At 50.3% G+C, this 12,712-nt stretch overlaps 1 protein-coding gene and 1 long non-coding RNA gene across 6 annotated transcripts in view; one reads left to right on the top strand and one right to left on the bottom strand.

The window, feature by feature from the left end:
• The window catches only part of ADPRM (ADP-ribose/CDP-alcohol diphosphatase, manganese dependent), a 143,163-nt gene that overhangs the window by 101,181 nt on the left and 29,270 nt on the right, over window positions 1–12,712 (bottom strand). The window contains exon 5 of one of the 4 annotated variants that reach the window (XM_053212508.1): window positions 6,720–7,483. The exons of the other annotated variants lie outside the window; for them this stretch is intronic. Coding sequence (XP_053068483.1) covers window positions 7,452–7,483 — 32 coding nt within the window. The 3' untranslated portion in view covers window positions 6,720–7,451. Of the gene's footprint in view, window positions 1–6,719; window positions 7,484–12,712 lie in introns of those variants that run through there. 4 annotated transcript variants of the gene reach the window in all.
• LOC128313512 (uncharacterized) lies at window positions 6,606–12,455 on the top strand. 2 transcript variants are annotated; one of them, XR_008294339.1, is made up of 4 exons: window positions 6,642–6,844; window positions 8,046–8,268; window positions 10,770–10,845; window positions 11,229–12,455. It is a non-coding gene; the product is annotated as an uncharacterized LOC128313512 (long non-coding RNA). The 2 variants fall into 2 exon arrangements; XR_008294338.1 differs by having other exon boundaries at window positions 6,606–8,268; window positions 11,229–12,454.

Below are 12,712 nucleotides of genomic sequence, written 5' to 3'. Positions count from 1 at the left end.
CTAGAGAGTGTTGAGCTGAGGAAGGTCTTGATTTTTTTTTTCCCCTATAGAACAGTTCTGGCTACTGTGGGGAAAATAGAATTGAGGAGGAAAGATGGGGGAAGCCCAGATGCCACCGAGGCAGCAAAGGCAACAGTCCAGGTGACGGCTTTAGCGCTAACCCTCAGGGTGGACAGGAGTGGCCCCGCTGTGAATAGATTTCCAAAGTGGAAGTGACAGGTTTGTTGCTGGATTAACTATGGAAGAGGAAAAGAAGTCAAAGATGATTCCAAGGGTTTTGGCTTGAGCACCTGGGAGAGGAAGACTTGAAGGCGGAGCTGGTGGGGAGGAATCAAGAATTTGGCTTGACCATGGGTGTGCCCTGCCCCCGGGGCTCTTTCCCAACCCACCTAAGCCAGGAGTGGGCACGGTCCCAGCACTCACGGGTTGCATCAAATAAAGCTGTGGACACACGCCCCGCCCTCGACACTCTCCAGCAGCCTTGCTAAAGCTGGTGGGAAAGCGTGCACTCAGGAAACACCTCCTGATCGCCTGTCTCTGGTGGCCAGAGGCGCCTGTGTTCCTGGGCCCCCTGGGACTGCAACAATCAGAAGGACGGTTCAGAGCATACCCGGGCACTCAGCGCACAGACAGAGCCTGAAACACACACCCATTCTGCCTGTGAAAAAGGCCCATTTACGTGTCCTGGAACTTGAGGCTAAGGGACAGGCTTTAGGTGTGCCACACCTTTAGCGGCTACAAAGATACTCGCAGGGAATGCGGGCAGAAAGACATCATCTTCACAATCTCTCTTGGCGTGGCCACAGCTTGAAGGTACCTCCCAGAAGCGAGCTTATATACTTGCCCGAAGCCCTGATTCTTTCACCTGTCATCCAGGGAACACCTCCAGATCTCCTGGTCCAGAGGTCAACAGGGTCTACAACTGCAGTTCCATAGGACTGTACGTACTTACGCATGTTAAAAGCTGTTGCCTGAGAACCTGGCTTCCAATCAGCCTGGAACTAGGTGCCGAGATCACTCCATCTGGAACACACTTGGCACATGCTCAACAACTGGAACCTGTCAAGGGTAAGTCAGGCTACTTTGACCTTAACGAGCACGGGGGACAACCAAGAGCTAGGGCAAGTTTGAAAGATAAGGGTCCTCTTCTACACAGGGCCACTCCTTCAAGATTGGGAGGGGAAGCTGTGTGTGCGTTAATTCACAGAAAGAGAAGGAACCGAGCAAGATGAGAAAACAAAGGAATATGTTCCAAGCAAAAGAAAAAGACAAAATCTCAGGAGAAAAAAAAATCTTAATAAAACAGAGGTAAGTAAAATGTATGATAAAGAGTTCAAAATAACTGGGGTGCCTAGGTGGCTCAGTCGGTTAAGCGTCCGACTTCGGCTCAGGTCATGATCTCGCGGTCCGTGAGTTTGAGCCCCGTGTCAGGCTCTGTGCTGACAGCTCAGAGCCTGGAGCCTGCTTTGGATTCTGTGTCTCCCTCTCTCTCTGTCCTTACCCCTTCACACTCTGTCTCTCTCTCTCTCTCTCTCAAAAATAATAAAACATTAAAAAAATTTTTTTTAAACAGTTCAAAATAACAGTCATAAATATGCTCACTGCACTCAGCAAGACAGATGAACACAGTGAGAGCACAACAAAGAGGCAGGAAATACAAGAAAGTACCAAAGAGAAGTCACAAAGCTAAGAAATACAATAACTGAAATGAAAAATACACTAGAGGGGTTCAAAAGCAGACTAGATGAAGCAGAAGAACAGATCAGCAACCTGGAAGACAGGGCAGTGGAACTCACCCAAACAGAGCAGCAAAAAGAAAAAGAATTTTTAAAAGTAAAGAGAGCTGGAGAGAGCGATGGGACACCATCAAGCAGAATAACATTTACATCATAGGGGTCCCAAGAGGAGAAGAGAGAGAAAGGGGCAGAAAAGTTACTTTAAGAAATAATGGCTGAAAACTTCCCTAACCTGGGGAAGGAAACAGACATCCAGGTCCAGGAAGCAAAGAGAGTTACAAATAAGATGAATTCAAAGAGGTCCACACCAAAACACATTATAATTAAAATGTCAAAAATGAAAGATAGAGAACTTTGAAAGCAGCAAGAGAAAAACAACTTGTTACATACAAAGGGATCACCATAAAACTCGTAATAGCTGACTTTTCAGTAGAAACTTTGCAGGTCAGAAGGGAGTGGCATGATATATTCAAAATTCTGAAAGGGAAGAAAACAAAACTTCTAACCAAGAATATTCTAACCAGCAAGGCTATCATTCAGAATTGAAGGAGAGATAAAGAGTTTTTCAGACAAGCAAAAGCTAAAGGAGTTCATCACCACACGGCCTTATAAGAAATGTTAAAGAGACTTTTTTCAAGCAGAAAAGAAAACACGTAACTAATAACAAGAAAACATGAAAGTAAAAAATCTCACTGGTAAAGGTGAACATACATTAAAGGTATAAACCACTTATAAAGACAGAATGAAGGTTTAAAAAGTAGTGGGGTGTCTGGGTGGCTCAGTTGGTTAGGTGTCCAACCTCGGCTCAGGTCATGATCTCACAATTCATGGGTTTGAGCCCCGCGTTGGGCTCTGTGCTGACAGCTCAGAGCCTGGGGCCTGCTTTGGATTCTGTGTCTCCCTCTCTCTGCCCCTCCCCCATTCACCCTCTGTCTCTCTCTGTCTCTCAAAAATGAATAAACATTAAAAAAAAATTTTTTTTAAGTAGTAAAACTTAACTATAACTATAATAATTAGTTAAGGGATACACAAAATGAAAAGATGTAAAATATGACATCAAAAACATACAACATTTGTAGGAGGGGCAAAAAAATGTAGAGGTTTTTAAATGCATGCAAATGTAAGCTGCAATCAACTCAAAACAAGCTAATATGCACATAGGCTGCTCTATAATCACAAAGCAAAAGCCTATAGTAGCCCCACATTGGGCTCCATGCTGGCAGTGTGGGGCCTGGTTGGGATTCTCTCTCTCCCTCTCTCTGCCCCTCCCAGCTCACTCGTTCTCTCTCTCTCTCTCTCTCTCTCTCTCTCTCTCTCAGTAAATCAATAAACTTAAAAAAAATTAACTCAAAATGGATTAAAGACTTCAACATAAGATCCGACACCATAAAACTCCTAGAAGAAAACATAGGCAGTAAGCCCCTTGACATCAGCCTTGGCATTGAATTTTTAGGTTTGACTCCAAAAACAGAGGTAACAAAAGCAGAAATTAGCAAGTGGGATCATATCAAACTCAAAAGCTTCTGCACAGCAAGAGGAACCCTCAACAAGATGAAAACACGACCTCCCGAATGGGAGAAACTATTTGCAAATCATGCATCCAATAAGAGGTGAAGAAGCTAAAACAGAGAAGGAAGTCAAACAGCTCAACAGCACAAAACCCTACAAACAATCTGACTGAAAACGGGCAGAGGATCTATATGGACATTTTTCCAAAGAAGACACGGACAGCCCTGAGGCACATGAAAAAATGTTCAACATCACTCGTCAACAGGGAAACGCAAGTGAAAACGTCCAGGAGGTTTCATCTTGCACCTGTCAGAATGGCTAGTCTCAAAAAGACAAGAAAGAACAGTGCTGGCAAGGATGTGGAGAAAAGGGAGCCCTCGTGCCCTGTTGGCGGGGACGTAAGTTGGTGCAGCCACAGCAGAAAACAGAATGGAGGCTCCCAAAAGATTGAAGAATACACCTACCATATGATCCAGCTGTCCCGCTTCTGGGTATTTAGCCCAAGAAAACAAAAACACGAGTTCAAAAAGATGTCTGCTCAGGGCGCCTGGGTGGCTCAGTCAGTTAAGCATCCAGCTTCGGCTCAGCTCACGATCTCGCATTTCACGAGTTTGAGCCCCACGTCGGGCTCTGTGCTGACAGCTGAGTCTGGAGCCTGCTTCGGATTCTGCGTCTCCCTCTCTCTGCCCCTCCCCTGCTCACCCTCTGTCTCTCTCTGTCTCATAAATAAATATTAAAAAATTAAAAATAAAATAAAAACCAAAAAGATGTCTGTTCCCCCCCACGTTCGCTGCAGCATTACCCATAAGAACTGAGATGTGGAAACATCCAAAGCGTCCACTGATGGATGGTTGCAAAAGAAGATGTGTACCTATGTACAATGGAATACTACTCAGCCACGAACAAGGAGAAAATCTTGCCATTTAGAACAACATGGGTGGACAGGTTTTGAAGGGGCTCCGTGTAGCGCCTGTCTGGGACACAGGTGTGGTCAGGCTAGAGAAGAATACGTTTTGCAGTCGGGGTCCACTTTCTGAGAACGTGACGCACCGTGACCTTGGAAAAACAGAGTTAGGGCCAAGCGCAGACACGTGTGAGTTTTGCTTGCGAACATGGCGGAGGGGAGGGTGTTGAATAGAGTCCTTTCAAGGGTCTTACGCTAAGTGAAATACGTCAGACAGAGAAGGACAGATACTGTATGATTTCACTTATATGTAGAATCTGAAAAACAAAAAGGAACGGACAAAGCAAAACTCACAGGTACAGAGAACAGACTGGTGGGTATCAGAAGGGTAGGGAGGCGGGAAGTGGGCGGAAAGGGCAAAGGGGGTCAGTTGTAAGGTGACAGTTGGTTACTAGATTTAGCGTGATCACTTAGTAGTGTATACAAATATTGAATTATTATGGCATACACACAGAACTAACATAATGCTATATATCAAGTTTACCTCAATTAAAAAAAAAAAAAAAAAAAAGACCTGAACAGATTAAAATGAAATCACACGTAGGGGTTGGGTGTAGGGCCAGGGGCGAAGAAGGCTAAAGACTGAGCCCTGGACCACGTGTTGGAAAGATGACAGAGATCCAGCAAAGGAGGCTGTGAGAAGCCAGGGAGGCTGGGCTCTGTGGCTGAGGGAAGAGAGCATTTCAAGGAGGAGGCCTGATCAGCAAGGTCAAAAGCTGCTAGTGAACGGGGCAACAGGACAAGGAGACCCCACCTTGGAACCGACAGGAGGGACGGATATGCATGGAGGTGGTAGCTGACCTCGATAAGGTCATAATCGGTAATCCCAGTATGCGAGCGGCCAGCTAGACCTTACCTGCTCCATTTTACAGATAAGGAAGCTGAGGCCGGGAGGGGTCTGGTGATGCACCCAGGGCCACGTAACCGGTCAGTGGTGGGGAGAGGATGGGGAGGCGGATGCATCTGGCATCAGAGCTGCCTCGTCGGGGCCATCCAGGCTCCTCACCCCCTGCAGCCCCTGAGAGGGCGGTCTTGAATTTACGGCCAAGAGGACAGTGTCAGCATGAGGTGCTCCTAGAAAGTAGCTTGATCCAGTTTGAAACAGAAGCCTGGGGTTTCGTTTTCATTGCTTTTATTCCTTTTTTTAAAAATAGGAATCCATTTCTTTCTCTTTATTATTTTTAGAAAGAGAGAGAACAAAAGTGGGGAGAGAGAGAGAGAGAGAGAGAGAGAGAGAGAGAGAGTCCAAAGTAGGCTCCACACTCAGCACAGAGCCCAGCACAGGACAGGGCTCCATCCCACAACCGAGAGATCATGACCTGAGCCAAAATCAAGAATCGGAGGTTTTTTAAATTTTTTTTAATGTTTATTTATTTTTGACAGAGATAGAGAGAGAGAGAAAAAGAGAGCACGAGTAGGGGAGGGGCGGAGAGAGAGGGAGACACAGAATCCGCAGCAGGCTCCAGGCTCCGAGCTGTCAGCACAGAGCCTGACGCGGGGCTCGAACTCAGGGACAGCGAGATCATGACCTGAGCGGAAGTCACACACTCAACTGACTGAGCCACCCAGGTGCCCCAACCCATCTTATTTTTGATGAGTTTTCAAGATGCAGACGTTAGTACCCTCCACCCTTTGGCGTGTATATCATTAACTAGAATTTAACATTTGCTTAAGGGTTTCCTTTTTTGAGATAAAGTTTGCAAACAGAGAAATTAACAAATCCCAAGCTTGGTATGCAGTTTGAACAAACACATACACGCCCGGGGAACTGAAACTTCTACTGAGATACAGAAAATTGTCACCACCCCAGAAAGTTCCCTCCTGCCCTCTCCCACTCTCACCCCACAGGCAACCGCTGACCTGGTGTTTTTCTCCATAGACGATTTTGCCTATTCTAGAATTTCACTTAAATGGAATTCTCCAAGCGTGTGCTCTTGTCCGCCTGGTTCTTTGGCTCAGTACAATGTTTTTGCAATTCACTGATGCAATAGCATTTTTTAGTTCATTTCTTGTTTGTGCTAGTAGCATTCCATCATATGAATATATCACAGACTGTTTATCCATTCTCCTGTTCCCTGAAATAATTATTTTGATAAAAGAAATTATTCCCTAATGAATTTCTATTTGGGACGCTTCCGCTTTTCTGTTAAGAATTCTCTCATCAGTTAAATTAGCAAACTGGGTCTGAGTCACGGCTCTGAGGAGCCCCGTCTTTGCAGTCGGAGAAGCTGTGGGTTCCTATTTCAGGTCCAACTGTTACTAACCGGGTGACCCCGTGCCAGTCACCTGGCCTTACCGCGCCTTCCTTTTCCCAGCTGAACACTGGGAGCAAAAATATCTCAAGCATGTGAGATGCTTCTCAGGATTAGAGTTGCGACTTCATTCCTTTGCTGGTTCATGTGACAATAAGGAACAAGTGCCTGCCAGGTTCTGACTTTGCTAAGCACTGGGAAAGCATCAGGAGACAACAGCAGGCACCGCCTTTATGGGGCTTTCAGACTGGTGGTGTAGACCAACACCACACTGCACCATTAATTATTTAATTGCCCTTGTGATCAGTGCTGTGAGGGGAGACGGGCAGCTGCTGAGAGCCTGTAACAGAGCTGCCGAGAGCAGACAGAGGAGCCAGAGTTAAGTAAGCAAACGGGAAGCCTTCCGGGCAGAAGGAGCCACAGAGCTCCACAGCTCCCCGGAGGGGTGGAGAGGCCATGCCGGAAGAACAGGAGAAGGCTGTGCAAGAGAGGGGCGCAGGTGTCTATGAGAAGTGGAGGGGAGGGCAGAGGAGCAGAGAACAAGGGGAGAGGCTGGCCAGACTGGGTTTCTCGAACCGTGTTCAAGCCTCAGAGCCACAGGCCGCTAGGGTGGGCGTATGCTTCACACAGGACCATCAGGCGGCCTTGGCTGCTTTGCTCAGCGCCAGCTCCCTAGTGCTCAGCACAGTGCCTGCACCAATTTGTGCAAGGAAGGGAGGGAGGGAAGGAGGCCTGACTTTAAGCAGAGGTTTGAGATTTGCGTCTCGCTCGGGTCGCCGCCGGCTGCAATGGAGAGACTGGGTGGGAGGGAGCGTATACGAGGTGCATGAGTTTGCTTGGGCCCCTGGAACAAAACAGCACAGGCTGGGTGGCTGTGTCCTCAGACATTTATTTTCTCCTAGTTCTGTAGATGGGAAGTCTGAGGCCAAGGTGCCATCAGGGGGACATTCTGGAGCGGTCTCTCTTCCTGGCTTGCGCACGGCCAGCTTTTCACTGGGTCCTCACGTGGCTTTCCACTGTCCCTGCGTGGAGAGAGATCTCTCTGGTATCTCTTCCTGTAAGGACGGCAGTCCTATTGTATTAGGGCCCCACCCTTGGGACCTCATCTAACTTTATCTCGTGAAAGTCTCCATCTCCCAAAGCCACCAATACTGGGGGATAGAGCTTGAATATACGAATTGGGGAGCGGGACCACGGTTCAGTCCACAACATGGTGGACGCAGGGAAACCAGTGAGGAGGTTAGGGGAGAAACGCCAATGGCTTGGACCGGGTGTTGGCAACGAAGACAAAGGGTCATGGAGCAGAAAAGTCCTCTGGAATCGGTGGCGGACTTCAGAGGGAGGGAGGAGGAAGAGGTGTCCAGGGTAACACCTAGGTTTCCACAGTGGCATTCGTGCACTGAATGGTGGCCCTGAAAATGTCTATCTGCGTCCTAACCTATTGGGAATTGGTGAATGGGACCTATTTTAGAGAAAGGGGTCTTTGCAGATATAATTGAGTTGAGGATCTGCGGGTGAGATCAACCTGGATTACCCAGGGGGGCCCTAAGTGCCAACGATCCTGTCCATCCAACTCCTTATAAGAGACAAAAGAATGAAGACAAGGACCAGAGAAGGCGTTGTGAAGGGACAGAGGGAGACTGGAGTCACGTGACCACAAGGAGCCACCAAAAGCTGAAAGAGGCCAGAAAGGAGTCTCCCCAGAGCCTTCAGCGGGGAGCCCGTTCCTGCTGACCCCTGGCTGGACTTCGGGTCTCCGGAGCGGTGGAAGAATGAATTTCTGTTGTTTTAAGTCCCCAGCTTTGTGGTAACCAGCCAAGTCACTCCTAGGCAACTAATCCAAAGAGTAATAGGGTGATGGTGCCATCTGGGACGGAGGGAGAGCTGGGAAGGCCAGGTCTTGTAGGATGGGAGCAAGAGTGTGAGTTTAGATCTAGAAATCCAGACTTCGCGGTCACTTTAGGGTGTCAAGGACATCAAAAGGCAGCAGCCCGGTTCACAGTAAATACTCAACAGCTGATTGCTACTATCATTATTATTTACTTTTGGAGTGCTCTAACATTAGAAGCCATTGTTCCTCTTAAACATATCTATCTTACTTTCCCTGGAATCTCGGTGGGGCGGGGCGGGGGCGGGGCAGGCGGTAAGCAGTTTGCACTAGGACACAGGCAAAGCTCAGCTCTTCCCTTGCAAGGCTCCCATTTGGACACCAGTATTTCCTGGTACAAAGTTCTGTCTGTACCTCTTCCCCCGATCCCGACTCTGCAACCACCCAGAGAGTCCACACTGCAAGCAGGCAGGGGGAGCCAACGGAAACAGCCAGCCCCGCCTTGCCCTCCCCCGCTTCCCCCCCACCCCCCCCCCCACCCCACTACAGAGCCGCTGAGCCTCTTGGACTCCACTGGTAGCAGGAGTCCGCCACCTTGTGGACACCCACCGTCCTAACAGCCTGGTCCTGACTCAGGTGGGGATCAGAGAGAAGAGGGTTCCAAAGTCACTTCACCTTTCCCACCTCCAAGTACTATTCCCACCTTCACGGAATGAGGCTCCAAAAGTCAAGGGTAGGGGTAGTAACTCTTTCTGGTACTGAGAACGGCTGAGAGGCAAGCAAGCAGGCCCTGTATCCAAGTATGCCAGGTACCCCCACGAGAGAAATGGAAATAAGTGACCGTTCGTGGGATAGTCCAGGAACAGGAACAGCACACTCACACACAGATCAATCAGCACAAGGGAAAAACCAAGATGCGCTAGGAAAGCAATAAAAGCCGAGTGTAAGGAGAAGCAGGAGAAAGGACCCCTGGTTCCCACCAGAGGACGAGAGAAGTCCAACTGAGGCCAGGTGAGCTACTCCCAGGCAACGAACGACCCACCAGGGAATCTGAACAGAGCCAAGGCCATGGGAGGGATCCCATCGTGGGTAGGTGTCAAGAGGTCTCACGGAGTCCTCCCGGAGCTCACCGGCCTGCCATAGCCAGGCCTCAAGCACACAGACCCAAACACTTAATCGGGCCATCACGCGGAGAGTGGACTCTCGTGTGCTATTCCCCGTTGGCTTTCTGTCCTCAGTGTTGCTCGAGTGGGCTTTTCTCCCCGCGGCCACTGCCCCCCCTCCCAGTCCCAGCCAGCATCACGTGTGGGCTGGTCTGCCTCAAGCCCCTGCTGGCCAGTCCCTGCACCTCCTCTGGGCTCTCTCAGCCTTGGCCCACCCACACCTCCCTCCTCACCACCCCCAGCTCAGCTCTCCATTGTACTCGGGATAAAACCAAGCTCCTTGACCTGCACCTTTCTCCACTCACACCGGGGCCCCGGCCTTCGCTTCCCAATTCGGGGCCTTGTGGCCTGCCCCGTGGTCTGCATGAAGCCCTGCCCCATACCTCCCTCATCTGCACTCACCCTTCATCTCTCAGTGCCCTCTCCAGGAAGTTTCTAGAAGCCTTTGGAAAAAGTCCGATTCCCCTGTTTCACACATCCCTACTACAGTCCTACTTGCCCGCCCCTCCCTGCTGTGATCACCGGCCTGTTGCTCTGATTATCGCTCAGTCTGCAAACGCCAAGAGGCAAGGACCCAGCGCTTCTGTTCACAGTCACGTCCTCGGTTACCAGCATGGCGCCTGATGCAGAGGAGGGCCTGAATAAATATTTAGTGAATGTGTGAAATCAGTACACTGCTAGGGAGCCGAGTGATGGATAGAAACATACGTCGACGCTACGTCGAACTGTCCACATTCTCCCTCCGCGGGTATAAGGGGAACATCCGGAATTTTGAGGAACATTATTCGAGGCAGGTGACTTTCACTGTCAATCAGTATGGGTGGGCTTTAAGGCTTTCATAACGTGGTCTGAGTCTTGCCGGTAGTAGAAATAACGAAGTTTTGGGGTGATGGTGGGGTGGTCCAGAGCCGATGGCCAAGAAAAAACTCTTGAAAAAGATGTCTTTGGTGCAAAACGGTGATTTTATTAAAGCCCGGGGACAGGACCCGTGGGCAGGAAGAGCTGCCCTGGGGTTGTGAGGAGAGACTGGTTACATACCCTCAGGTTGGGAGGGGGTCAGGGCTAGGGTAAGTCTCTAGGGAATTTTGGAAGCAAGGTTTCCAGGACCTTGAGGGGCTAGCTGTTGCTAAGGAAACACCATTTATTACCATCTAATAAAACCCCAGTCATGAGACCCTTCAGATGCATATCAGGGGGCCATAAGCTTAGAGTACGATTGCCAGCATATATCTTGGGGCAGCTGAGATAAAGGAAAATGACTTGCAGAATCCTCGAGGTTGGGATAATATTAAGCTAAGGTTCTCTCTTTGCCCCCAGCAAAGTGTCGTCATCGAGGCAGCTGAGCTCCTGGAGGACGGTCACTCTGCCCGTTTCAAGGACTTGTCAGTGGGCGGTAGGCAATAAGGGAATTGAATTTTTCATTTGCCTTAGTTTCCCACGTCGCCACAGCCAGCACTTAAACCCCGTTCCTTTGTTCTCGGGTAGGCAGGCGTGTCCCAGGAACATCACACAGATCCCGCCTGGAGGGAGGGCGTGCTGTTAGCCTGTCCTCTGCCCTCAGCTTGCCCCACGCTCCCTCATCAGAAACCCAGTCCCTTATGGAGACCAGGTGGGTTTTGCAAAAGCAAATCAATCCTTGCCACGGTGAGGTACACGTCTGATTTCAGAGACCTTAGGTGCAGTCTTTAGAGCTGGGGGAGGAATCCCTCCATTGTCCTTTTCCGACCCCACCTCCCCGCCCCAACCCCTGCCAACAGCAACGCTTCCCTCACACAGAGGGAATCAGCAAACTGGACAGAAGGGTGGAGATCCAGTGCGGTGGATGGAGAAAGGTGGATGGGACAGGATCTGGCACAGGCAGGATTCTCAGCCCCGTCATCTCTGTCCCCAAACACGGCATCCAGCGGGCATCACCAACACCTGCGTTCAGGACACTCACCGACGATGACCCTGCCGCGGACCCTGTCTCTCCTGCTCCACCCCACCCCTGAGTGGCTGATGACAGGACAGGTAATGGGGATGGGTACAAGGTAAGTGAGTCTGTAAGAGAGAACGGTGCCCCCTCAGCTGCACTCAGAAGCGGGCGAGATGGCTGGGGCCAGCAGGTCAGCTCGGTTTCCGCTCTGCAGGCGAGGTGGGTGTGAGACCACACTCTCCAGAACTCTAGAATCACAGCACAGAGAGGAACGGAGCTTGTGAGGTGCCTCTCGGTCCACATCAGCCTGCGCGAGGACGTTTGACGGGGAACCTTGAGTGTCCCCGGCCGGCGGAGGAAAGCCCCTCTCCGGCCTGAGCTGGTGTGAGCTGGGCCTACCCTGGCCCACTGGATGGACATGACTCTGGGTTTTCACAGCCACCAAGCCCCCTCTGCTGACACTCTTTTTTAGACACGCTCAAGGCCTCATCAGCTGCCCGTCAATCCCGTGGCCCCGGGAGGCCGGCTACGTCTGTCCGTGTTGAGTCTGCCGGTCTCTGCTCCGTCAAAAAATTCAACTTACTGAATTTATAATCCCACTTGCAGAGCACAAGCGAGCACCTCTGTTTCCAAGTCTTCTGGGGACAGGTATCCGCGTGCTGCCCAGGCACCGGTGGCTCCCGCTGCTTTCCTGATGCTGTCACGGGTCTGGCAGCTGGGGGACAGCCCGGCAGAATGGAGGCCTGTCGAGCCGCCCCTTCTGCAGAAGCCACCGTGACAGGCCCCTGCCCCCACCCACATGGCATCATCTCGACCGTACTGTAACGCTGCAGTTAGAAAGGGAGACGAAGTGACTCCTCAGGCAGACCTCTCTGGGATACTGGATTCTTTCAAACTTATTTCTCGGGGTGCCTGGGTGGCTCGGCCAGTTGAGCGTCCAACTTTTGATTCTGGCTTAGGTCATGACCTCATGGTTCACGAGACTGAGCCCCGAGCTGGGCTCTGCGCTGACAGCACGGAACTTGCTTGGGATTCTCTCTCTCTCTCCATTGCTCTCTGGCCCTCCCCCACTCATGCTGTCTTTCTCTCTCAAAACAAATAAATATACTTTGAGAAAAAAACTTATTTCTCATGACTTTTCAGGCTAAGCCTCCTCTTCCCTGTCTTTGCAAAACACAGGATTTCAAGCATAGGTCTAAGTACTGATTCATGGTTTTACAAGCCATCGTTCTGCGGTCATGGTGACGAAAGCCCAACTCGCACAGGCGTACATAGAAAGAGGGGACTCTGTTGGCTCACAAAACTGAAGGGGGGCGCAGCAGCCCCCAGCGTTGAACATGGCTGG

The sequence above is a fragment of the Acinonyx jubatus genome, chromosome E1, assembly GCF_027475565.1.
Source record: "Acinonyx jubatus isolate Ajub_Pintada_27869175 chromosome E1, VMU_Ajub_asm_v1.0, whole genome shotgun sequence".
NCBI classification, from domain to species: domain Eukaryota; kingdom Metazoa; phylum Chordata; class Mammalia; order Carnivora; family Felidae; genus Acinonyx; species Acinonyx jubatus.
Note: the sequence above shows the minus strand (reverse complement) of the source record. Positions and strands in the feature narration are given on the sequence as shown.